The sequence below is a fragment of the Meriones unguiculatus genome, chromosome 9 (genome assembly GCF_030254825.1).
Source record: "Meriones unguiculatus strain TT.TT164.6M chromosome 9, Bangor_MerUng_6.1, whole genome shotgun sequence".
In the NCBI taxonomy this organism is placed as follows: Eukaryota; Metazoa; Chordata; class Mammalia; order Rodentia; family Muridae; genus Meriones; species Meriones unguiculatus.
Genome location: NC_083357.1, coordinates 57,409,200 through 57,434,802, shown reverse-complemented (window position 1 = coordinate 57,434,802; position 25,603 = coordinate 57,409,200). Strand labels below are relative to the sequence as shown.

At 41.3% G+C, this 25,603-nt stretch overlaps 2 protein-coding genes across 3 annotated transcripts in view; one reads left to right on the top strand and one right to left on the bottom strand.

Moving 5' to 3' along the window:
- Rpgrip1 (RPGR interacting protein 1) overlaps positions 1–10,656 on the top strand; it is a 42,550-nt gene extending 31,894 nt beyond the window's left edge. For both annotated transcript variants that reach the window (XM_021652324.2, XM_021652323.2), the window contains 6 exons: positions 130–265; positions 4,056–4,171; positions 6,490–6,682; positions 7,817–7,901; positions 9,649–9,779; positions 10,468–10,656. In XM_021652324.2, coding sequence (XP_021507999.1) covers positions 130–265; positions 4,056–4,171; positions 6,490–6,682; positions 7,817–7,901; positions 9,649–9,779; positions 10,468–10,580 — 774 coding nt within the window. In that variant the 3' untranslated portion in view covers positions 10,581–10,656. The remainder of the gene's footprint in view (positions 1–129; positions 266–4,055; positions 4,172–6,489; positions 6,683–7,816; positions 7,902–9,648; positions 9,780–10,467) is intronic.
- A 173-nt stretch (positions 10,657–10,829) lies between these two features.
- Positions 10,830–25,603, bottom strand: part of Supt16h (SPT16 homolog, facilitates chromatin remodeling subunit) — a 40,121-nt gene continuing 25,347 nt past the window's right edge. The window contains exons 18-26 of the mRNA XM_021652304.2: positions 25,465–25,583; positions 24,139–24,264; positions 23,746–23,858; positions 23,385–23,460; positions 22,757–22,926; positions 15,923–16,052; positions 14,630–14,759; positions 14,104–14,181; positions 10,830–12,231 (exon numbers count right to left, since the gene is read on the bottom strand). Coding sequence (XP_021507979.1) covers positions 12,086–12,231; positions 14,104–14,181; positions 14,630–14,759; positions 15,923–16,052; positions 22,757–22,926; positions 23,385–23,460; positions 23,746–23,858; positions 24,139–24,264; positions 25,465–25,583 — 1,088 coding nt within the window. The 3' untranslated portion in view covers positions 10,830–12,085. The remainder of the gene's footprint in view (positions 12,232–14,103; positions 14,182–14,629; positions 14,760–15,922; positions 16,053–22,756; positions 22,927–23,384; positions 23,461–23,745; positions 23,859–24,138; positions 24,265–25,464; positions 25,584–25,603) is intronic.

Genomic DNA, 25,603 nt, shown 5'->3' with positions numbered 1-25,603 from the left:
ATTAATAACACACATGCTATGCATTTCTTTAAAAGGGGCTGAATTTCTAAAGTTCACACAGGCTAGCTTTAAGAAGGAAGTGTGAGAGCTCACCGCTCACACAGTGTCCTCGTCCTTGCTCTGAAGCAGGTGCACTACACTGATCAAAAGTTCTCAGGGTTCAAGCTGCCTAAGGATGGTTGTTTGAAAGTTCAGGACAAGAAAGAGGAAACACCACCATCGCGTTCAGCATCAAGACAGGAGGATCGCTCACAATCTGTAAATGGTATTGTCTTTTTAAGGAAGGTCTACTCTGTATTTCATCATGAATTTGCTTTCTTTTTGTAATGTTTATTATTTTTTATTACTTTTAATTATGTGTCAGGGTGTGTGTCTGCATGTGGATATACGCGTGTGGACCCTGAATGTAGATGTCTGTGGTGGCCAGAGACATGGGATCCTCTGGAGCTGGAATTACAGCTGGTTGTGAGCCTCCTGACAAGGGTGCTGGGAACTGAACTCAGGTCCTCTAGGAGAACATGAGTTCTCAACCATTGAGCCACCAATTATTTACTTTTTTTTTTGTTTTTTGTTTTTTTTTTTTTTCAATCTTATAGAGTGTCTTGGGTAGTTTTCTATTGCTTGATAAGACACCATGAGTGTCTTATTTGTGGCTTCCAGTTTGAGTCCATGACCATTAGAGCAGGGAGCATGGCATCAGGCAGGCAGACATGGTGCTTGAGAAGTAGTTGAAATCTCATATCTTGAGACACAACTGTGAGGCAGAAATACTGGGAATGGCCTGAATCTTTTGAAATCTCAAAGTGGCACACCTCCCCCAACAAGGCGACACCTAATCTTTTCCGAACAGTTTCACCAACTGGGGACCAAGCATTCAAATGAGTGAGACTTATGGGAGCCATTCTCATTCAAACCACCACACACTGATAAAAAGTTTGTGAAAAATTAATGCTTAAGCTCCTGTTTTTCTTATAAGTGTGAGACTTAGGCCAACAAAGGCTTGAATTCTCAAAGAAAGTTTCCTTCCTATATGTTTATAACTAGCTAGCAAGCCAGCTACTATTTGTAGTATGTTAAGGTTCCTTTGTAAATAATGTTTGCAAAGAAATAGGAGGGCATTATTGGCTCACTTGTGAAGTCAAGTTTCTTTTTTTTTTTTAAACATAGAGTAAGGCTGAGTGGGAGAGATGGCTCATAGTTAAAAGCATTGGCTACTCTCCCATAGGACCCTGATTTGATTCCTAGCACCCACAATGTGGCTCACATCCCTTTGGAACTTCAGTTTCAGAGAATGGCACACTCTTTTCTGGCCTCTGTGGACATCAGGCATTCTCATGATATGTGGACAGATATGCAGGCTTACATCCACATGCATAAAATAATAACATTTGTTACTTGTATCTTATGTATGCAAAAAAAAAATTTTTTTATTCTAACCAGTGAAACCAAGAGGAGAAAAAGAAGTAAAAATTACACAGGTTGGAAAGCAAGTAGTCCTATCCTTATTTGCAATTGAAAAAAATCATGTTTCTAAGAAATCATTAAAAACAAATTTATAGCTGGTGGTGGTGGCACACACTTTTAATCCCAGCACTCAGGAGGCAGAGGCAAGTGGATCTCTGTGAGTTTGAGGCCAGACTGGTCTACAGAGCTAGTTCCAGGATAGCCAAGGCTACACAAAGAAACCCTGTCTCAAAAAAAAAAAAAAATAAAAAAAAAAACAAAACCCACCCCCCTCCCAAAAAAAAAATTCTACAAAAGGAGTAGCTGGAGAGATAGCTCAGCATAAGACTGATTCACCAAAATCAACCATATTTACATACATTAACAATAAAGTACCCAAGATGAAATCCAGAAGACAACTCCTTTCACAGTATCATAAGGAAGAATGAAATATAGAGGAATAAATTTGACAAAATCTAAGACTGCTGGATGGTGGTGGCACACACCTTTAATCCCAGCTCTCAGGGAGGCAGAAGCAGGTGGATCTCTGTGAGGCCAGACTGGTCAACTGAGTCCAGGACAGCCAAGGCTACACAGAGAAACCCTGTCTTAAAAAACCAAGAACAAAAAACAAAAAACAAACAAAACAAAACAAAACAACCCCCCCCCCAAAAAAAAGAAAGACATCTGAGATCTATACAGTGAAAACTATAAAGATTCTCAGGAAGCCAATTGTGTAATTGAGATGATTTGGCAGGTAAATCACTTGCCTACTAATCTGACGACCTGAGTATGATCCCTAGAACCCACGTAAAAGCCTGATGCAGTGCCTCACCTCTGCAGTTCTAGTGCCCTTCAGTGAGATGGGAGGCAGAGACAAAAAAAAAAAAAAAAAAAAAAAAAAAAAAAGTTGGAGGTTCTTGTATGAGACCCTGCCTCAAAAACAAGATGGAACCAGAGAACCAACTTCTAATCCATAAATAAATCTCTCTAAAAAAGTTATGAGAGGCTGGGTGTGGCAGTGCACACCTTCAATCCCAGCACTCAGGAGGCAGAGGCAGGTTGGATCTCTGTGAGTTCGAGGCCAGTCTGGTCTGCAGAGTGAGTTCTAGGATAGTAGCCAGAGCTACTACTATCTTAAAAAACAAAAAAAGTTATCAAGGCTAACTTTTCAAAGTGGGATTCCACAGCTTGGGGAAAGGCACCATCCTCACTAAACATAAAATTTCCCCCAGGATGGACTTGATGTTGCATACCTTTAATATCCACACTTACACTCGGGAGGAAAAGGCCACTGGCTTTCTGTGAGTTCTAGTCTGGCCTGATCTATATGATGAGTTCCAGGCCAGCCAGGTTACATAGTGAGAGCCTGTCTCAAAAAACAAGCAAGCAAACAAGCAAGCAAGCAAACAAACCAAAAAACCAAAACATAACACCAGGGACAGGAGAAGGCTTTCTACATTAATTAATCAGGATAATCCCCCTGACAAGGCCAGATGTCCATCTCTCAGGTGATTCAAGATTCTGTCAGTTGAGAAGTAACATGAACCACCACATAAACATTTTAAAAGGAGAGGGCCCCAGATAGCCCACACTGGCCTTGAACTTGCTATGTAGCTGAGGGTAACCTTGAACTCCTGGTTTTTCCTGCCTTCACCTCTGAAGGGCTGGGATTATAGTCACAAGCCACCATGTCCTTCTACTACATTTGTAGTTGAAGAAGTCACCAAGATTTACCTCAGCAGAAGGGCATGTGCACTCCAGAAGGGTGTGGTGGCCACGTGGGGAGAGCAGCCCAGGATGGGATGAATTTGGGGATGTGCCCACCACTACCACATACTGTTGGACTGCTTGCTTTCTAACAGTGTGGCTGTCTTCTTCAAGCCCCTAGAGAGATCAGCCTGCCTGCCTACTTTCTTTAGTTTTTTTTTAATTTTTATTTATTTTATTTATATGAGTGTTCTATCTGCATTTACACCTGCCAGAAGAGGGAATCAGTTCACATTATAGATGGTTGTGAGCCATCATGTGGTTGCTGGGAATTGAACTCATGACCTTTGGAAGAGCAGACAGTGCTCTTAACCACTGAGCCATCTCGCCAGCCCCCCTTTCTTTAGTTTTTTATCAATGTTTACTTTCTTAGATTTTATGTGTACGCACATTTAGTCTTGCATGTAAGTCTATGTACCACATGACACGTGTACCACAGGACACTTGGTGCCCACAAAAATCAGAACATGGTGTTAGTTTCCCCCCTAGAGTTGGAGTTACAAAGGGCTGACAGCTGCCCTGTCAGTGCCAGGAAGTGAACTCAGGTCCTCTGGAAGAGGAGCCAGTGTTCTTAACTGTCCATCTCTCCAGCCCATACTTTCCCTTTTCTTTCCGTCTCCCTCTCTCCTGTTTCCTCCATTGTCTTTGTCTCTCCTTTTTTTCCTGTTCATCCTTCTCTCCCCACCCCTGAAATGTACCTTGTGATGACAGACTTTGGAACAAGTGAATCTTTGAAACACAGCGTTCGATTCTGAAGTAGAAATGATCAGACAGTTGCACTGCTGTGGGCACTGGCTCTTTGTGGAGAGGAGACAATGTATTGAAAACATTCTGTATTCCAGCCTCTTCTTTAGCAGAGGAAGAATCCAGTGATCAAGCTTCTGAAGTCAGCGAAGGACAAACTACCGACAGTGACGAAGTCATAGTGACACCCCAATCTAAGATGGGTCCTAAAGCCGTAAGTAACTGTCGCAGCAATTACTTGTTAGAAAAGCTTAGTGGCCACACATGTGGGTCAAATCCAGGTTCAAGAAGCCTGTTGAGAAATTCGAGTTAGGTGAAAAGTCTATCAATGTGAACAGAAATCTGTTGCTACAGCAGTGAAAGTGTTTCCTTAGTCTGATGTAAATGACAACTGAGTTCAGCCCTTCTCTTTCCTATTTGGATCCCTGGCCACTCACATCCTTCACTGTGGACTTGGTCATACCCAGCTAAGCTGAGGCCATTTTTCAGGTGAAACAGCTAGCAGGGTCATCAGTTTCAACAGAAGCAATTTACCTGGCACTCTTGCTTTCCTTGATAGCCTTGTGGGGGACAGCATAGGTTTTCTTTTGTTGGGTTTTTGAGACAGAATTTCTGAGTAGCCCTGTCTGTCCTGGAACTTGCTCTGTAGACCAGGCTGGCCCGGAATTCATAGAAATCCACCTGCCTCTGCCTCCCAAGTGCTGGGATTAAAGGTGTGTGCCACAATCACCTTAGAGCATAGGTTCTTTTATTCCAGTGTTGATTATTGCTATTAACTCTCAAATCATACATTGCATGTTGCTTTAAAGACTGTAATGGGTTGAGAGGCCACAGAAACATGCAAGAGGTTTCAGCTGCAAATAGAGCCTCTATGGCCATAAGATGGCAAACCTGCTAGGGGTTTTTGGACTTGTGCTGTGGCTGCTGTTGTAGAATCAGGCTGCACTGTGGAGCTGAGCTGCAGGAGTGAGGTGAATGACAGGAGGGTAGGTGGCAGTCAGATGGTGAACCAGACAGGTTGACAGCAACTGAAGTACTTTGGCTGTCTCAGAGAGCAGGGACTCAGCCAAGCTGAAGTCCTTGGAACTCTTGGGAATTCTTTGACTGCCAGTCCCCTGACATTTGCATCACACTGTTAGTGACAGACAGGTGGGATGGTCCTTCCTCTATGGGGCTCAGTTACTTTTCCTCGGTCTGGCATTTCTGGTAAGTCCTCAGTCTGAGTTTCATTATATGCTTTTAATATGTCCGTGTGTTCCTAGAGACTCAATTTGCCTTGACAGATTTACAAGGTGGCTTCCCTTCTATGCCCAGGAATAATTCCTCATCAGCCTGTGCCACGTGGGTAGTACTGGACAGACGATGCCAGTCGCATGTCCACCCAGCTACACAGTCGTCCTTCAAGCTCAAAATGTAGTCTCTCAGGGCAGGGACCTGCCTGAAAAACCCAAGAGTGGGATTCAGGTTGATCTCAATAACCATGTTCTCTTCTGTTGTGTCTGCTCTATTGCATTTCATTAGTTTTTTTTTTTTTTATTATGTACACAATGTTCTGTCTGCGTGTATACCCGAACACCAGAAGAAGGCACCAGACCTCATTATAAATGGTTGTGAGCCACCACGTGGTTGCTGGGAATTGAACTCAGGACCTCCAGAAGAAGCAGCTAGTACTCTTAACCTCTGAGCCATCTCTCCAGCCCTTGTCTTTATGTGTAAAGGGTGTTTTGCCTGCATATATGTCTGTGCACATATGTGCCTGCTGCCACTGGAAGCAGGAAGTGGGAGTCAGGTACCCTGGAACTGGCATTACAGACAGCTATGAGCCATCACATGGAGACTGGGAATTGAACCTGGGTCCTCTGGAAGAGCAGCCAGTGCTCTTGACCTCAGAGCCATCTTACTCCTCTAATCTATCATTTTGAAAAGTGTTAGTGAAAAACAAGCAAAAACCCACAAAGTCAATGGTTTCCTCATGTAGGCTATTGAAAAGAAAACTGCAAATAAGTGGTTTTGAAGAAGCAGCCTGGTTGCCTGTGGTGGCCCACACCTTTATTCCCAGAACTCAGGAGGCAGGGGCATGCAGATCTCTGTGAGTTTGAGGCCAGCCTGGTCTACAGGGCTAGTTCCAGAATACCCAGGGTACAAACAGAGAAAAACCCTGTCTCGAAAAGCCAAAAACAACAAAAAACAAAACAAAAACAAAACAAACAAAACCCCAAACCCAACCAATCAAAACCTGCCTGTCTGGCCCATGCTAGTCTTGAACTCAGGATCTTCATGCCTCAGCTTCCCCAGTAAGCCTGGAGATAGCCAGGAAAGGCTGGCTCAGAATAATGACTTATTAGGAGATAGATCAGATTCTTCTTAGATTTCCCAGTGACTCTGCAGCAGTTCAGTCAAACTGTCTGTTGGTCCCTGGCTTGCCTGGGAATTGTCAGTACATAATTTACTGGAGTGTGCCAAGATGAATTTCTAGACAGTGTTAACACTGCAGCCTCATTAGCCTTTAGGAAATCAGTGTTTCCATTGCAGGATTCGGAGAAGATGTGCATCGAAATCATCTCCCTGGCCTTCTGCCCTGAGGCCGAAGTCCTATCTGATGAGAATATCCAGCAAGTGTACGTGGAGTTCCAATTCTATGATCTGCCTCTCTCAGAGACAGAGACTCCAATGTCCCTGAGGAAACCGAGGGCAGGCGAAGAAATCCACTTCCACTTTAGCAAGGGTGAGCTGTCCTGCATGGTGAGTGGGCAGGGAAGGCAAGCAGACTCTAGTCAGGACCAGGTCTACTCTGGGTTTCCGATGGAAGTGAATCCAACCATTTCCTCTAGTTCTAGTTAACTAAGTAGTATATGCATATGGTTTAAAAATATCAAGTAAGCCTGAAAAACAGATCTTAATTAAGCAGTCATTTGTTCCATTTTCTACAAATCACTCTGTCCCCATGATTAAACGCTCTGTAGTGGCTTCTTAACTTTTCAGCTATTTTTAAAATTTACTTATATATCTAAATAATATTTCTATTATAGTTCTGTGATTTACTAATTGTAGATATTCCTATCTTGGATAAAACTTTTAAGCTATCTTACTCTACATTCATGTCACTTCACTCCCATACAACTGGGTCATAATTATTCCAATGCTTATTGTTATTCTAAAATATTTAAATATTATCTCTTACAGTGCAAAGTACCTTCACTTCCTTTATTTTCCCTTCCCTTGACATCTACTGCCTGCCTCTGCCTCTATAGAGTGCTGGGATTAAAGGCATATGCCACCACGCCTGGCTTATTTTAACAGATGTTTTCAGTAGCTTTTTTACAAAGCAATTTTGGAAGTAAATAAGTATTTTTGCAGAAAGTCAAGCATGAAATATTTTTCTCCCCTATTTCATTGATACTTGAAATCTACACACACACATATATGGCAGACAGCCACAGACAGTATATGCGTAATTAATTTTAGCTATTTTCTGTTTAAAATTTCATTCATATTTATTTATTGGCTTTTTGAGAAAGGGTTTTTCTTTGCAGCCTTGGCTGTCCTGGACTCACTTTGTAGACCAGGCTGTCTTCAAACTCACAAGATCTGCCTGCCTCTGCCTCCTAAGTACTGGGATTACAGGCGCGAGCCACTATGACCCACTTTCAATAAAACCTTATGAAACAGGGAGCCAGCTAGTAGGCCTGCTTTGCCGATGTCTACTTTTGTGTCACTGTTGGATATATCAGTCATGAGAGTCCTGTATACAAACAGCAACAGTAGCTTGTTTCCTGGAAACACTGAGGACTGCGCCTCTTGTACACTAGGCAAACCCTGTACCACTGAGCTACAGCTTTCCTTTTTACCTTCTATACAGTGATCGACCTGGACCCAGTGAAGCAGCGAGGCCGAAGGCAGTTTTTGTTCGCTATGCTGAATGCTCAAGATCCGGAGGAGGGGCGGTAAGTCTCTGCTTTTCATAGCGACAGTGCAGACATTCAGATGGGCGTTACAAAGTTTGAGTTCAGTTGTGTGCTTGTATCTCCCATTTACTTGAGTCAACTTCATGTGTCTGACTGCCTAACCAGTTACTTTAGGGCTAATTCATGTTTCATTTGTGGTAGGGACTGGTGTGTGAGTGACTGCAATGACTTGAATCCTAACAGTTGTCCTACATGGGGCAGCCAGAACATTTGGACCTTCCAAGGCTACTCAGCTAATTTCTCACATATATACAAGTATTGCTGGCAAACCAATACAATGCATTGTAAGATCAATCTCATATTTCACTTAAAAGAACTAGCTGCCCTTCCAGAGGACCCTAGTTTGACTCAATGGCAGCTCACAACCATCTACAACTCCAGTTCCAGGGGTTCCAATGGCCTCTTCCAGCTTCTGCAGGCACAAGGCATGCATGTTGTACACAGACAACACACACACAATTTTATAAAACTTATGTGTATGGGTGTTTTGTCTGCATATCTGTTTGTTTCCTTTGGCTTAAAAAAAAAAAAAAAAACCATTGTTTTTATTTATTCTTTTCTAGAGGCAATCCTCTTCTAAGTCATGATAGATTCAGTTGTCTTAGCCTTTGGTGGTGTTTTTACAAGAGTGGTAGAGTAGACAGCACCTTGTCAGAGCTCGTTTTGAAATTCCAACTCTCACTTTGTGGCTTTTGCAATGTTGCTTGAATGCTCTTATAAGATCTTGTCTAGCCCATGCCAGTAACCTGGCTTTCTGTAGACTTCCGGGACTGGATCTAACATCCTTTCTCAGTGTGCTGAGGCTCATAGTATGAATGAATGTCTCTCTGCTCCAGATAGGGGATATTGTCCTTTCAGTGGAGGTCTGGAGCTGAGTTTTCAGCCCTATTCCTGTTGTCTCATCACAATTAGCAACATTTGGTTTTCAAAGATTTATATAAGAGCCAGGAGAGAGGTGGCACCTAATCATAGTACCTGGGAGGTGGAGGCAGGAGGCCAGCCTTAGATAGCTATGTAGGGAGTTGCAAGCCAGTCTGGGCTATATGAGACTGTTTCAAAGAGGGTGAGGTTGAGAGAGACTAGCGGTTAAAAGTGCTTGCTTCCAAGTCTCAGGACTTGAATTCAATCCCCAGGACACATAGATAGAAGGAGAGAACCAACTCCCATAAGTTGTCCTCCAACTTCTGTGGCTACTAAGCCTTCTCAAAACTTAGTTCTGCCTTTTGGCTCTTATCACTTTAGAAAGTGGAGGGGACAGGGTTTCAGATTCAGGGAAACCACTATTATTCGTGATTACTTTCCAAAAGAATGTTTTTTTTCTTTTTAACTGTATGTGTATTGGTGTATGTATGTCTGTGTGGAGTGTCCACAGAGACAGTCTGATCTGCTGGAACTGGAGTTATAGATGGTCATGAACCACCAGGTGGGTGCTAGGAGTCATACTCAGGTCCTATGGAAGAGTAGCCGGTGCTCTTAATCCTTCAGCCATCTCTCCAAACTCCATGATTACTTTTCAGAGTGGGGAGGGGGTCCTTACTATATAGCCCTGCCTGACTCAAACTCTGTATGCAGATCACACTGGCCTCAAACTCAAGAGACCTACCTGCCTCTACCTCCCTAGTTCTGGGATTACAGGTGCACATAACTTTCAACAGTATTTTAGTTTGAAAAGGTAAGGACCTAAGTAAGCAATGCTCCGTTAAATGACTTTTTTTTTTGTTCTCAGTTTAAAGATGACAGTGGTAAGTGATCCTGGGGATGAAGAAAAGAAAGAATGTCAAGATGTAGGGTATGCATACCTTGAACTGTGGCAGATATTTCAATCTGGAAGAGATATCCTAGAGGAAGAACTTGAGAGTGAGTAATAAAGTTTTATACTTCTTAGTTCTACTTACTCATAGAGAAAATAACCCACTCACGTGTAACTTCTATTAGCCCACTGACATAATTATCTGTGAAGCTGATGAGCACATGCTTTTGAAGTCTTTCTCCTACAGCTATATGCATTTCATTCTGGAACATGTCTAGGGCATGGTCCCCAGAAATGTGGAGCTATCTATCTTTTAAAAACATTTAAGTATGTGCGCATATGTGTAGAAGTCAGTTTCTTGCTTTCCATTGTGTAGGTTCTGGGGGCTAAACTGAACTTGTTAGCAAGTGTCTTCACCCACTGAGCCACTTAGCTATTCCTAAAAATCCTTAACTCTCCTCTATTTTGGCTTATGTGCTCCTTACTTCTCCAAAGTACTTTAACATTTTCTTCATGTGTGTACTTTCCTATGAAATGAGGTAGTAACTCCAATATGACAAATACCAGGCATTCAAGTATATAACTAGCCAGGCAGAGCAGGCATATTCCTTTAATCCCAGAACTTGGGAGGTAGAGGTAGGATCTCTGTGAGTTCAGGGAGGCCAGCCTGGTCAGTACAGTAAGTTATGGGCCAGAGTGAGCTCCAGTAACAAACAAACAAACAAACAAACAAACAAACAAATGTGAGTAAACAGAACACTGTTGGTGCCTAACCATCTTTACCCTTCTCCACAGTTGTGAGTCCCAGAAACCAGGCCATCAAAATTGGAAGGCTGAAGGTTTCCCTCAGAGCAGCTTCTGCCCTTCATGGCATTTACAAGGAAATGACTGAAGATGGGTTTTCATGAAAAAACAAGTTCTACTCCACTCTACAATTTGAGGGAGTCAGTCAAAGTGTCTTATAAAGTAACATGCTATGCCATGAATCTAGTCTCCTGTGCTATCTGCTATCTGTTTCTCAAACTAATGGTGAGGCTTACAACCTTCAGTGAACTTTTGTGGTACTACTTGGATAAAGGCATTTTCTTATAATAACTTAACATTTTAGTAGGCAAGACTTGATTTCAGAAACTGCAAAGAAATGGTCATAAAACAAGTTTACAAAAAACAAAACAAAAAAATCCCAGTTTATTATCTTTTAGTTCTTCCAAAATTCAAAATATCAAGTCCTACTGCTAAGGAGAAAATAACAAACAAACATAAAATCTGAGAAGCCCCTTCTCTTAAAGTCACAGAACAGAGGAGGCAAAGTAGAACAGGTGGATGCAGAGGGCCTGCAGGGAGGACACAAGATAAAGTCCCCCAGTACTTCAAAGCTGACCGTCAGAGATGACCAACACAGGACACTGCAGAGAAAGTAAAGGGAGGGGCAGCAGAGCCCAGCCTTGTGGTTGTGGCCGCCTTCCAGCTTCTCTTATTAAGATATTGTAGCCCAAGACATGACCTATTCTTTCAGATCTGTGCTGATTCCTTTTAGTTTCCCTCTAGATGTCACCTGCAGTGTACGAGGCATGACTATGCTTCCTTAGACTATCAAAAGAGACAGTGGTAATTTAACCTTCTAGCACTTGCCACATATGGACCTGTAAAGAGAAAAAAAAAAAAAAAATCCAGCATGGAGTGCCAGTACTTATGTCTTCCAAGGCTACAGAAGCGTCCCAGAATGTGCATGAAGCAAGAAACCAGGAACACGTAAGACCAGGCACCGGCCCACTCTGTTTTCAGCTCAGCTGTGTATATCATAATCATCAGCAAAGCCCAAGAACCTTTCTTAAAAACTTCAGATCTGAAACTTAAAGGGACGGAAGGACTGAGCCTGAGGGCCAGAACCATGCTTGTTCAGTGGCTCAGGCCTGTAATCCCAGTACTAGGGAGGCAGAGCAAGAGGATCACGAGTCTGAGGCCAGCCTGGTTTACAAGGTCAGCTATGGCTGCAAAGCGAGACTGTTTCAAAAAGCCAGAAAAAAAAAAAAAAAAAAAAAAAAAAAAAAAGAAAAAAGAAAAAAGAATCATAGTAGAAATAGTTAATGGTCAGCTTATACCACTGTCTTGGTAATTCAGCGTTGAGACACCAAAGATAGGTTGTCAGAAGAAAAGAACACTTGCTATCAACAGTGGGAGGAGCCTCCTGCCCTTCAACACTGCTTCCCTTGCCAGCCATCTGAACGGGGCCACTGGCACATGTCCTGGTGGGCCTGGAATTCCCCGAGTAGCTTGGTCCGCACAAATGGCCCCTAAACCCAAACACAAATGGCAAAACTTCAATGAAACCAAAAGGAAAAACAGTTTCTATGTCATCTCATTTTTAGGAGTTGTCTGCAGAGAGAATGGAGCATAGGACCCAAAGTTCATACTACTTTCTCTTCTTCTTGGGCGGTGCAGAGCTGTGTCTGGAACCACGGTTAGAGCCACGGCCTGAACTATGTACAGATGCCTTCCTCTTCCGGCTCATACTTCGACTCTGTTCTTCTTCCTCCTCATAACGGCTTTCACGGTCCGCTAAGCAGAAGGGAAAGTGATTCGTTAGCTTAAGATACCTACTGTTAATGAATAGCACGAGCAATATGTCAAATGTTAATCTCTAGTGAGTTACTAGTTGCTTGATGACCTAGACAAGTGCTTACTCTTTCTGAGCCTGAGCTTACTGGGATTAAACGGCTACCTGCCCAAAGCACTTAGCACAAATGGTAAGGACAGAGGCATGAACACCTTCATTTTCATTTTTAACAATTTCTATTTTGGGTTTGGCTTTAGAGTAATGACACCAACACAACACTACACAATATTCCTACCTGGAGCTTTCTGAATATGGGTAATCACACTTCTGTGCATATCAAAGGCTTGAAGAGATGGATCAAGCCTACCTATAGCCTAAATGGGCACATTCTAGATCTTACTTCTCCTCTGGTCAAGTCGTACCCATGACTTAGCTTTTGTTTTTTGTATATGTATTGTGTGTGTATGTGTTGGGAGAAGAGGGGGAGAGGTTGAAATCAACTGTCTTCCTCAACTGCTCCCCACCTTAAGAGAAGGATCTGGCACTAAACTTGGAGCGCACTAACGTGGTTAGAATACCATCCAATAACTTCCAGGCATCCTCCAATCTTTGGCTCTCTGGCAATGGAATTACAGGCACGCAATGCTGTGCCCAGTTTTTATGTGAGGGTTCTAGGGATCCAAACTGAGGTTGTTCTTCTTTTTTTTTTTTTTAATTTATTTATTTATTGGTATATAGTGCTCTGCTTGCATGCCAGAAGAGGATACCAGATCTCATTATGGACGGTTATGAGCCACCATGTGGTTGCTGGGAATTAACCTCAAGACCTCTAGAAGAGTAGCCAGTGTTCTTAACCTCTGGGCCATCTCTCTAGTCCCCCAAACTGAGATTCTTAAGCTTGAATGGTAATCATTTTACCAACTGAGCTATCTCCCCAACCTCCTGCCCAAACATTTTTATAGTGTTCTTTTCCAATTCTTCTTAGCTTCTAGTATCAACACCTTAAAACAAAGGATTGTTAGAAATTCACACACGGGGAGGGAGGGTGGTATCGGGAGGGGAGGAGGAAGGGGCTTATGGGGGGATACAAAATGAATAAAGTGTAATTAATAAAAACTAAAAAAAAAAAAAAAAAAAAAAAAAAAAAAAAAAAAAAAAAAAAAAGGTCAGACCAATGTCTTAAAAAAAAAAAAAGTCTGACTCCTGACAATAAGCATTACCCATCTGACTGAGCAACTTTCACCATTGGAGTGCTGGTATCCCCTCAGATGCTAGAATTTAATACTGTATATATTTTGGCTGATAGCATGAAGAAATTGGGCCTCCGAGAAGTGATTAAATGAGGAGAGGTCCCCTAAGCTGCTTGTCTCTTCCATCATGGATACATACCTCTGAGAAGCCAGCCCTCCCTTACCAGGCACTAAGCATGCCAGTCTGCTAGCAACTATAATCCAAATAGGTGAGAGGTTGACAAAGGAAGACTGTGGTGAGGCTGAGATAAGCCTGGCTAGAGAATTCTAGGTGGGCCTTGGCTGCCAAGACGTGGTTTGGGGGTTGTGGGAGAGAAGAAAGGAAGGAAGGAAGAGAGGGAGTGAAAGAAAGGAAAAAAGAAGGGGAGGGGAGGAGATGGCAGCAGAAGGGAGGGGAGGGGAAGAAAGAAAGAGAGGAGAGGGGAGAAGAAAAGAAGGGGAGGGAAGAGAGGAGAACAGGAGAGAGGAGAAAAGAGAAGAAAGAATTCTAGAACTTGGAGGTTGGGTTTTTCAGTCTGTAGAATGGATAAACTTCTTTTGTTTTAAAGTTAAAAAACAAAAAGAAATTCACACGCGAATGAATGAATAAATAAGTTATACAAAACAACACATTTTAAAAATAACCTTTTCGAGCTTCTTCTTCTAGCTCATCCCAGTCCTTTCCGCTTTCTTCTTCACTGCCCAGAGATTCCTTGGAATAGTCTGGAAAAAAATAGATTATATAGTAATCATTCAGAAATACAATAGAATGTAGAATATTTTCCTTTTTAGAAAGTGGTCTCTAGGAATGATATCAGATTAGTAAGCCACTGTAAGTGTTTTCTCCTTTAAGATTATTTTTTATGGGGCCCTGGCCTGAGAACGTGGAGGCCGGAAGATGTCTGATGCCTTGCCTTTGACCTTATTCCTTTCAAACGGGGCCTCTTAGTGAGCCGGAAGCTCTTGATTTTTGTTTTCTTTCCTAGGCTGGTGGCTTGCAAATCTCCATAGTCCTCCTGTCTTTGCTCCAACTCTGCCATTCCCTAGTGCTGTTATAAGTGTGTTTGGCTGGCTTTTTACATACATGCAGGGAATCCAAGCTCAGGATCATAACGGCAAGTGCTGCTGCACACACTGAGCCATTTCTCCAGTTCAATCAATATTCTCTAACCTGATTCTTCGGCTTCTGATGAATAGTCTTCATCACTGTCCTCTTCTTCCTCTTCATAGTCATCCTCAGAAGGATTAAAAGTCTCATCTTCAATTTCAGACTCAGAATCCCCTTCCTCAGCATCACTCCCCTGATGAAGTACAGAAAGCATAAGACCCATTTACTACTTTGTTCAGATTCACCTTATTAACTAATTCAATGTACTCGGTACACTAGCATTTCATATATAAAAACAAAACTAAGAAAGCTGAATGGTCAAGAGATAAAGAACTTGTCTTAAAAAAAAATCAATATGTAAGGCACACTTATTAGATTCTGGAAGAGCCAATTCACCTCTTTTTGTCCCACTTTGTATTAATGTAGTATGTCCAGGTGGGAGCTCTTAAAAAAAAAAAAAAGGATTTATTTATTTACTATTTATGAGCCACCATGTGGTTGACGGGAATTGAACTCAGGACCTTTGGAAGAGTGGCCAGTGTTCTTAACCTCTGAGCCTCTCCAGCCCCTAGAACAAGTTTAAAAACTTTTAGACAGTGTCTCACTGTGTAATACTGGCCCGGCACTGGCTATATAGACCAGGCTGGTCTTGAACTCACAGAGATCTGCCTGCACCTACCTTCTGATTGATGAAATTAAAGGTATGCATCACTGTTTGGTGACTTTTTATTAAGGTTCATTTCTGTTTTAAATTTATTTTTATATTATGTGCATTGATGTTTTGCCTACATGTATGTCTGTATGCGAGTACTGGATCCTGTAGTTACAGACAGCTGTGACTTGCCATGAGGGTGCTGGGAACTAACTCAGGTCTTCTGGAAGGAGCAGTCAGTGCTCTTAACTGTTGTCCCATCTCTCTAGCCCCTAATGGTTCCTTCCTTTTTGCCTGTCTTTGCACTATGTGTGACAGTGTGACAGTGCTGTGGGTGATAGAAGAGGGCTCCAAATCCTCTGGAACTGTAGTTAGATGGTTGTGAGCTGCCATGTGGGTGCTAGGAATTCAACTCAGTTCCTCTGCAGTTTTTAAATGACTTTTTGTAATAAGCTTTAATCCCACCATCTCAAAACACTAAGAAACTCCAGGAGTAATGTGGGGGGTGATTACCAATACACAATAAATCCATCATTTACCTATAAAACTAACTTAAAGAAATAATAACATCAAGTTGTGTTTTTAGCTTCTCTACATTGGTCAGGTCCTTTATGTACTATACATAGATGTCATTCTTTTTAAGTACCTAAATGACATTAGGCAACACTACATACATAAATAAATGAAACCCCACACTCACGCACCTCACCCTCAGGTTCCAGGAAAGACCAGCCACCTTGTTCAAAGAAGCCCTCGGGGTCATCAACAATGGTCTTCATGATTTTAGTCCAGTTGAGGGACTGAACTCCTTCTGTGTACTTTAGGTCACAGGAACTAAAATGACATTACAAATTATGAATCAAACTTCTGTGTTTTCTGACAATGTAAACTCATTATGACCATTAGCTTGCACTGGGCATGCCCCAAATGGCTGGTACTTGAATTCCCAGAACATTGACCTTCACAGCAGAGAAGCATTCCAACCAATACAAGCTTTGCCCTTCAAACAATTCTGAGTTCATCCATTAGCCCCCTTCAGCACCGATGATTCTGTTCCTTTGTCATTATATAACTTGCCCAGGCTCCCTTACCCCTCACTGATGCCACCTTAACTTACAACCAATTCTGAGCTTTATTCATTTGCTTGTGATGAAGGAACAAGGGTAGTTCCCACTGGTCCTGCCCTCAAAATTCCTGTTTTCCTAGCTGCTTATTTGATAAAGCTCCAGCTGAAGACAGGACATCTTTATAATGTCTTCAATTTATAAGGTGCTTACGGGACTAATGAATTGTGCTGTGGATTAGTAAGTTATTTCAGCAGTTATGAGCTCTCTCAGAGGACCCAGGCTCAGTTCCCACTTCCTACACGGTGGCTCACAACCACCTGCAACTCCAGTTTCAGGGGATCTGACTCTCTCTTTTACAGTCATGCAGGCAAAACACTCATACTCATAACATTAAAAAACCTTTTCTTTTCCTCTTTCTTTACTACTTTTTCGAGACAGGGTTTCTCTGTGTATACCTGGCTGTCCTGGACCTCACTCTGTAGACCAGGCTGGCCTCAAACTCAGATATGCCTCTGCCTTCCAAGTGCTGGGATTAAAGGTGTGCATTTGTCATCATGCCTGGATCAATAATTTCTAAATTAAATAAAATTTAATATTTCCTAAAATTTTTACTTATTAAAATTGCTTCTCTATACACTAAGAAATTCTGTGAGGAATAATTTTAATTAACTTAATAATGAATTAATTTATAAACATTTAATAATTAACCCAGGTCTTCTGTAAGAGCTCATAACTGCTGAACCATCTCTCTAGAAGCTCCTTTTGTCTTCTTAATAATAAGATAGTCCTTTCCAAATTGAAACAAGTAGAAAGCCAAAAGGAAGAACAGTTAGATAATTGATGAAAAGAAAAATGTAGTCCAATTCTTTATAAGATGAAAACAAGATTTTGTTTTAAATCTACCTCAGTTCCACTTGGGGCACCCAAGGCACAATACAGGAAATCAAGAAACACACTCAATCGCTTATACTCTACACCACTAGGATCTCTTCACCCCAACATTCCTTTTCTGTTCTTTGCTGGCCAGGTTTTAGGAATATCTGTATTTCAACCACTAAGAGCTAGGAATGGCTTATGTCATTTGACTGTATGACTTCAGCCTCTCTGACCCTCCATTGTCCCTCCCATTCCCTTTTCTAAATACACTGCCTATTCTTTTTCTGTCAACATAGTATTAATCACTAGTGTTACTCTGAGATTTTCCCCCCATATTTCTATTTACACCCAAAGTAACGAATGTATCACATGTATAGAGTATTGTAAGTAATCCTTTACTACCTAAAGTAGTACTTGGCAGTTAAAAGCATAGTTATTTTTTATTTGGCCATTACTGTATACGTTCACTGTAAATTATTTTTTGATAGTGATTAATTTTACAGACAGTATTCTAATAGCAAGGTTAAGACGGGATTGTGCTGGGGTTCTGGCTACTAGACTAGCTTGGGAAAACAAGACTGCAACCCTACAAAAATAAACACTCTCTGAAACAACAAGGATAGGATAAAAAGAAGAAAAATTCAACCAATGACCAGATAGGCAAAAGTACAAGTGGTATTATAAAAAGCAGGGCAACATTACTCCTCACAAATCAACCTGTAATGATGGCCTGTAGTGAGTGGCTTAGATGGAATTTCAGAAAAAAGAATGCAGAAAACAAAGATCACACAAATTCCAAGAGAACACCATTGCTGAAGGAAATAAAAGCTATGAAAGCGAAATTTCAGAAACACTTAAGAAACCCAAACTGAAGTCAGATACCAGAAGGAATCCTTTAAGACTGAAGAGAAAAATAAACACATCCTTGAAGCCAGATAAGATAAGACATTATGAAAATATTAAGACAGAAATAGGACAACAAGCCTTAAAGATAGTGGTGGCACACACTTCTAATCCTAGCACTTGTGAGGCAGAGGCAGAAGGATCTCTGAGTTCAAGGCCAACCTGGTCTAAAAAGAAAGTCAGGACAGCAAGGGCTACACAGAGAACCCCTGTCCCAAAATAAACAACAAGAAGAACAACAAAATAAACATAGACAAATAAAAAACAAAATAACCCCCCCAACCCAATTAAAATAGCTTTTATCACAGACCATGGTCAAGTCCATCTGTAAGTGAGTGGAGAAGGCCTTAGTGCTTTGAGGACTGAGAAGACTTACTTGCAGTCTCAAGTGACCACATTTCTGGCACTAGGCCAAGGCTGAGCTGGTTGCCCTCCACCCCTGAACTCCCTACTCATCGTGAAAAAAATTCAAAGTGCTTGAAACTAACAGCCTGAAATAGTTCACAGTTAAAAATGTCATGCTGAATAGTTTGGTGAACACTGAGATGTAGAAGTGCTTTCATATCAGAAATTATAGGCAAATGTGGCATCATTGGCTATGATGTTTGAAGACCAATCTTTAAATCTAATTTTACTTGAGTTCTTATTTGAATGTTCTCGGACCATGTGTAATTAGACTGCTAGCTGAATAAAATACAAGCTGTCAAAACATAACCAAACCAACAACAACCCAAACCTAAAACCAAAGTCAGTCAAAATAAATATACCTCACTATTGTGGATATATACATGGTTTTGTTTTACTCCCAGGTGTGGGATGTGGGACTGATCAGAGTCCACAGCAGCAAACTGTATGCCTCAAGAGGGCTCAGAAGCTCTTTGCCAGCTGCAGAGAGTTTAAATCTGAGGACTCTGGAGAGAGAATAAATGCCAGAGCCCAGAGTGTGTGGTAGATTCAAGAAAGAACAAGGCTGCTGCTTCCCCCCTTTGGCTTCTCTTGCTGTTGCTGCAGTGAGACAAGTTAGAGATCTCCTGAAACAAGGATTGGACTGGCTCCAAGGAACCTGATGACCTTAACCAGCAGGAAGCAGCTAAGAGAACAGAGTCCCTCTCTCCCACTAACCCTTTCTCTCTCTCCTACCTGGTTTTGGAGTGTTGGAAGGGATTGAGGTGGAGTAGGGAGAAAGAGATATAAGAAATGTAAATAAAAGGGTTTTTTAAAATTTTATTTTGTAAATAAAAGTTTTTAAAAAGCACACCAACACCTTACCATAAAAGGTAGATGCTATGTCATGGTGGAAGGATGGAAAAGGTTTCCAAGTAATAATCGGGTTTTAACTGTTGTAACACCTGACAAAAAAGACTCAAAAACAAAACTTGTCAGAAGAGATGGTCACTGCATACAGGTTAAGGAAGGATGTTATAATTATTAACATAGACATGCCAAACATAGGCTTGCCCAGTTTCATAAAATAAATATATAAAGTCACAAATTAACTCAAACACAGTGATAGTGGATCACTTTAATCCTCTACTTTTACCAATGCACAGGTCAATCTCAATCTCTCTCCCACACACACACAAAATAAAAATAAACACCTGAGAGGAGACACTCACATGGTGAACAGACCTATATGCAAGCAAAACATTCATACTTGTAAAAGGATAATAAATCTAGATGAAAAAAATTAAATAAGCTGGGTGGCGATGACAAGCACCTTTAATTCTAGAACCTGGGAGGAAGAGGCATGAAGATCTCTGTGGGTTTGAGGCAGCCTGGTCTATAGCTCCAGAACAGTCAAGACTATACAGAGAAACCCTGCCTTGGGGAAAAAATAAAACTAAAAATGAATATAAACTCTTAACAAATACAGAAAATCTAAAATATCTGCCTGTATTATATTTGGTAACAATGGAATAAGACTTCACACTACTGAATGAGTGGCTCATAGAAGAAATCAAGATTAAAAATTTCCAGAATTAGATGTAAACGAAATAAAACACAACACCTAACATTTATGGGTAGGCCTAAGAAGAAGCTTTTAGCTGCAACTGCCTACATGAAGTAATCAGAGGGCTATCAGGCCTAAGCATGGCGGCATGTGTCTGCAAACCCTCTGGATAGCAGTGGAGCCTTAGATCCTGGGCCACAACAGTGGGAGATCGTGGTCTAAAAAATAAGGTGGAGCCAGAGAGATGGCTTAGTGGGCAAAGGTGCTGTTACGTTTAGCAACCTAGGTTCAATCCCCAGAATCTACATGGTAGAAGGGAGAGAAACCACTCTTTAAAGTTGGCAAATGCGTATGTATACAACACATACACACCCTAAACACAGAGCAACTAAAATAAGACAACGTGGAGGCAGCTATGCCATACTGCTAAAGCCTGATTGCTTTACACAAAAGGTTTAACATTTTCTTTTCCTTTTGGATAGTGGCCAGAATTGTAAGCACCCTTTCTCTAAAGCCCCTCCCCTTCTATCAGACAGCCTCTTGCTGACCACCAATGCTAAAAATGTCAGATTTTTCTTTTCCATCTCCTTCCTCCCAACAGCTGTCAAAAATTAGAGCCTGCCTGCCCTGTCTGCTGTCCCACAACTCCTCCTCAACTCTAATAAAATAGTCTTTGACTTTGACTCTTAAAAAACAAGTGGACAAGCAACTGAGGAAGACATTCTGACACCATCTTCTGGCCTTTATTGTAACTGCATGGAAAAGTACATCTTCATCCACATGCACTTTCATGTGTACACACAGAGACCAGAAAGCTCAAACAACTTAATGACCGACCTTGAAAAAAACAATAAACAAGCCAACTCCAAGATTAGCAGATGGAAACAAATTAGAGGTTAGAAAGAAATGTCAGAATAATCCAAGGAGATTTAGAAATTGTAGAATTTATCTTAAAAACCCATGTTCTGCAGCATGGTAGTGGTACATGCCTTTAATCCCAGCACTTGGGAGGCAGAGGCAGGTGATAAAATCTCTGAGTGGGAGGCCAGCCTGGGAAAGCCAGGACTACACACTCTGTCTTAAAACAAGAAAACTTGAAACAAAAGAAAAATTCCAAACCCAAACCAATACCCACCTCCACTTCAAAACCCTGGAGTGAACCCAATGACTATCTTCTCAAAAGCAATCTATCTATACACTCAATATAATTCCAATCAAAATTCCAAAAATTTTGCACTCTTCACAAAAATGTAAAACAAACACCCTTACAACTCATTTGGAAGCACACAGCTGAGATACGCAAAACAATCCTGAGCAAAAAAGTAAAGTTGTAGACATCATCATATTTGGTTTAAAGTTGTATTACAGCCAGAATTAACAAAAACAGCACAGTACTTACACAAAACAGACCGCAGATCAATGGAACAGAATAAAAGATTCAGATATACAGTGATAGGTATGATTTTTGACAGAGTCGAGGACAGCCCTGGCTTCACGAGACTCAACAGAACCTTAGATGGCTCAGCAGGTAAGGCACTCTCCATCAGGCCTGATGATCTGAGTTTGATCTCTTGAACCCACACGGTGGAAAGGAAGAACTGACTCCACATGTGAGTTGTGGCACGATGCTGCATGCCCTGCTCCCAACCAACAAGGTAAATGGACAACAGTTCAGGCTGGAGGGATGGCTCAGAGGTTAAGAGTGCTTACTGATCTCGTAGAGGACCTGTATTCAGTTCCCAACAGCTATCCCTTCTCTGGCATCCATGGATTCTTGCACACATAGTACACACACATACACACAGTCACACGGATTTACAAAAGAGGAAATATAAATTGTTAATGGAAATATGAAAAAGTTCAGTTTTACTGCCCAGAGAAATAAAGATCAAGTTGGGCAGTAGTGGCACACACCCGTAATCCCAGCACTCAGGAGGCAGAAGCAGAGGCAGGTGGATCTCTGTGAATTCCAGGCCAGCCTGGTCTACAGAGTGAGTTACAGGATAGTCAAAATTACACACAGAGAAACTCTGTCTCGAAAAACCAAAAAAGAAATGGAGATAAAAACTACAATGATTATCTCATCTTACTTTAGTCAGAATATAAATTTCACAGAAAAAAACAAAACAAAACAAATGACAGCACAGCTGTAAATGAGAACATTTATACACTTCTGGCAGGAATCCAATCTCTGTGGTAATCAGAATGGCAGGTTCTCAAAAGAACAGAAGCAGATCTGACTATTACACTCCAAGAACACATAAGTGTTTACTGTAGCACTGTCCATACACAGTAACTAAGCTATGGAACAACCCATATATACGGGAATGGAAAAGGACTAAGTGATACACATATATCTGAATGCAACTGGAGACAACATATAAGAGAACTGAGCCAGTCTCAGAAAGTAAGTATTGTATGTTTTCTCTCACTTGTAGTTCCCATATTTATAGTCACATAAAGTCATACAGTTATAGATTAATTCAAAGCACAAGTCAACTGTTGAAGGGAATGAGGAAGATTAAAGGGAGGAGGAGAGGCAGATATATACATACAATATATATACACCCGAAAAAAAAAATCAGAGATAAGATCCTCCTATGTTACATGGGCTGGACCCAAATTTTTGTCTTTTGCTTTCTATCTCAGTCACCTGAGTAGCTGGGACTACAAGCACACCATAACAGACATACCATTTTATAGTACAGGGTAAAGAGGAGGACGATGTAAGGTTTACTTACTTCAGCCATTCCTTGATGGGGTCTAGTGAGGCGACGGGAATGGCATTGATCATTGTGACTTTCTTGCTGTAATCCTTATAGACAATCACCATATCAAAGTTTTTCAGGTGAAACTGGACCCTCTCAAAGTGGATCAGCTCCACTTCATCCAAAGTCACCACAAAAGGTGGCTGTCAAAACAGGAGCTGCATCATTATCATGCAAGTACTTCTCTCCATGCATTTTCAAAATCTAAATCACCATATAAAGAAAAACTATTTTTTTTTTGGTTGTTGTTTTTAAGATAAATGCAGTGTGACATACTAAGAACTTTTAATTCTTCTCTCAAGGAGAATACATTCACGGAATCCTGAAAGAAACTATTTGTAAAGACTACAGAGGCTTTAGAAGGATCATTTAATGAATTTTAAATCTAAGGTAAGCATCAAAGATGAAAATCATAATAATCAGGATCAGAAGAATTTGCCTTCCCCTGTCTAACAGTCTGTTGCTAAGAGCGGGCACGAAGGGTGTCGGTGGCACTCAGTGGTACACCTAGCAGACTGTGGGTTCGAGCTCTTAGCAATGGGGCAGAAGGAAAGGACCAGAAAATTAAAAGTTAACAAGAAGAGGGGGCAAGGACACTCACCCACTCTGTAGCGTTTACCAGTGCACTACTAGTGGGCTGAAGGAGGCAGGTACTCCTGTAGGGAGCCCCATTAAACCTGAAAAAGAGTAAGACGAACATCACATGAGCCTGCGGGCAACACAACCCTAACATAGTCCTTCTGCCAAACAGCTCCTAAGGATGTCATGCATGAAAAGCCCTGAGTTTTAAAATATATGTGTCTACTTTTAAAGGTGGGAGTGTGCCTGGCTCATAGGAAAAATAAAGAGTGTATGTGGCGTTAAACTAGAGAAACAATAACCTATCCCCTAAAAGCTAGACCTATGAGCTTTCAGGACGGGATAGGGATGGGGAGGGAGGTAAGGGGAAAGAGGAAGATTACCCCAGGTCCCTAAATGGTACTTCGAACTCCAGCTCCTCCTTTGTTAGAGCCTCTACTTTTTCAATGAAATTTTTAAAGGCTGTTTTCAGTTTGTGTCTCATTTCCCGTTCCATCTGTGGACGAAAACAGTATTACTTAGTCATCATGTGACTTGTTAATAGTATTCCCCTCAAAAAGTTCAAAATTCTTTTGTAGTTTTAATTCTCCTTACACCATATTATTTAAGGTGTATACCATGAACGTGAATTTCTAACCTATGCCTAATTCATAGATCAAAACACTAGATCAACAGTGAAAGTTATATGGTATCTATTTAGAAGCACAAAATACACTCTCAGCTCATACTTAATCCTACTGCACTACTCTGTAAATGTGATTCTGAATTTCTCAGACCTGCTCAGCATAGAGGTCATCTCGGTCATGCATATGCTGATGTTTCCCCAAATCTGTAGTGATCTCTCCAACTTCTGTGTAGAACTGTACATCCGTATGTCGCTTCTTCCCAAACATGATAGCATTCTAATGATAAACCAGAGGTAACAGGAAAGTTAGATTTAAACCACTCAACCCACAAAAAGAGAAGATGCTTAAAGAAACAAAATACATAAAACATAAAAACACATACACATTGTACTATACTATTGACTTAAGAGGTAAGATGTACCAACTACCTGACTGGAACTGAGGCTCCCATCACAGGAGGGAATTCATATGCGTTACTGAAAACTTGGTCAAAATCCACAGGGTAGGGAGGTCACAGGCCCTAGTGGGTAAACTACAGCAGTTGTTTGCTAAATGGATATGATATAATCATTAAATAACCTTTTAAATAATTACATTAATCCCTACAAAATAGTCCTGTTGTCTGTCATCTGTGGTCAGAGAAGCTCCTTCTTGCAGCGCGCATGTAACTACAGAAACTGACTGGTCCAAGTTTTAAGACTAAAAGTGTCTGCTGCACGCTCAGCCTTAAGTGGGACATCCAATCATTCCCTCCATGGCTCAGGGAGATTGTAGAGGAAAAGAAACAATGTCAGAGGAGGGAGATGGGGCGGAGTAATCTCCTGGGAGTAACATGCTCACTGTACTTTTGACCTCACAGCAGCTATGACTGATCACCCTACCTTTTAGAAAGAGAGAATCTTTTTTTTTTTTTTTTTAATTTTGGTTTTTTGAGACAGGGCTTCTCTTTGTAGCCTTGGTTGGCCTGGACTTACTTTGTAGACCAGGCTGGCCTCAGAGATTTGCCTGCCTCTGCCTTCCAGAGTGCTGGGATTACAAGTGTGAGCCACTTCACCCGGCTGAATATTTTTTTTTTAAGATTTATTTATTTACTTTATGTATGAGTGTTCTATCTACATGCTTGAAGAGGGCATTAGAACCCAATATAGATAGTTGGGAGCCACCATGTGGTTGCCAGAAATTGAACAGAGGACCCCTGGAAGAACAGACAGTGCTCTTAACTGCTAAGCCATTTCTTCAGCCCTGAAAGAGAGTATTTTGGTTGCTAGGAGAGGTAGACATTTTCTTCAGTGGTGTAGTCACTTGACAGGTAACCAGATTCCTGTAAGTAACGTCAACCACGGCCCTGTACCCAACCCTAATCAAAGTCACTGGGCCACTGTACTTTATAAACATATTAAAACCTCTTTAATGATTACAATTTTATGTAATACATGAGGAAAATCAAGCTTTTGCTGAGAGCTCCTAAGAGTGTACCTTGAGGTGAAAGTGCAAGACAATAATCATCTCCCCGTCACAGGGCTGGAACAAAGCATGCTTAATATTATTGTACAGAATGTCCACTTTGTCTCCTCGAACAGATGTGAAGCGGAAACCTGAAAAGAACAAGGTCACC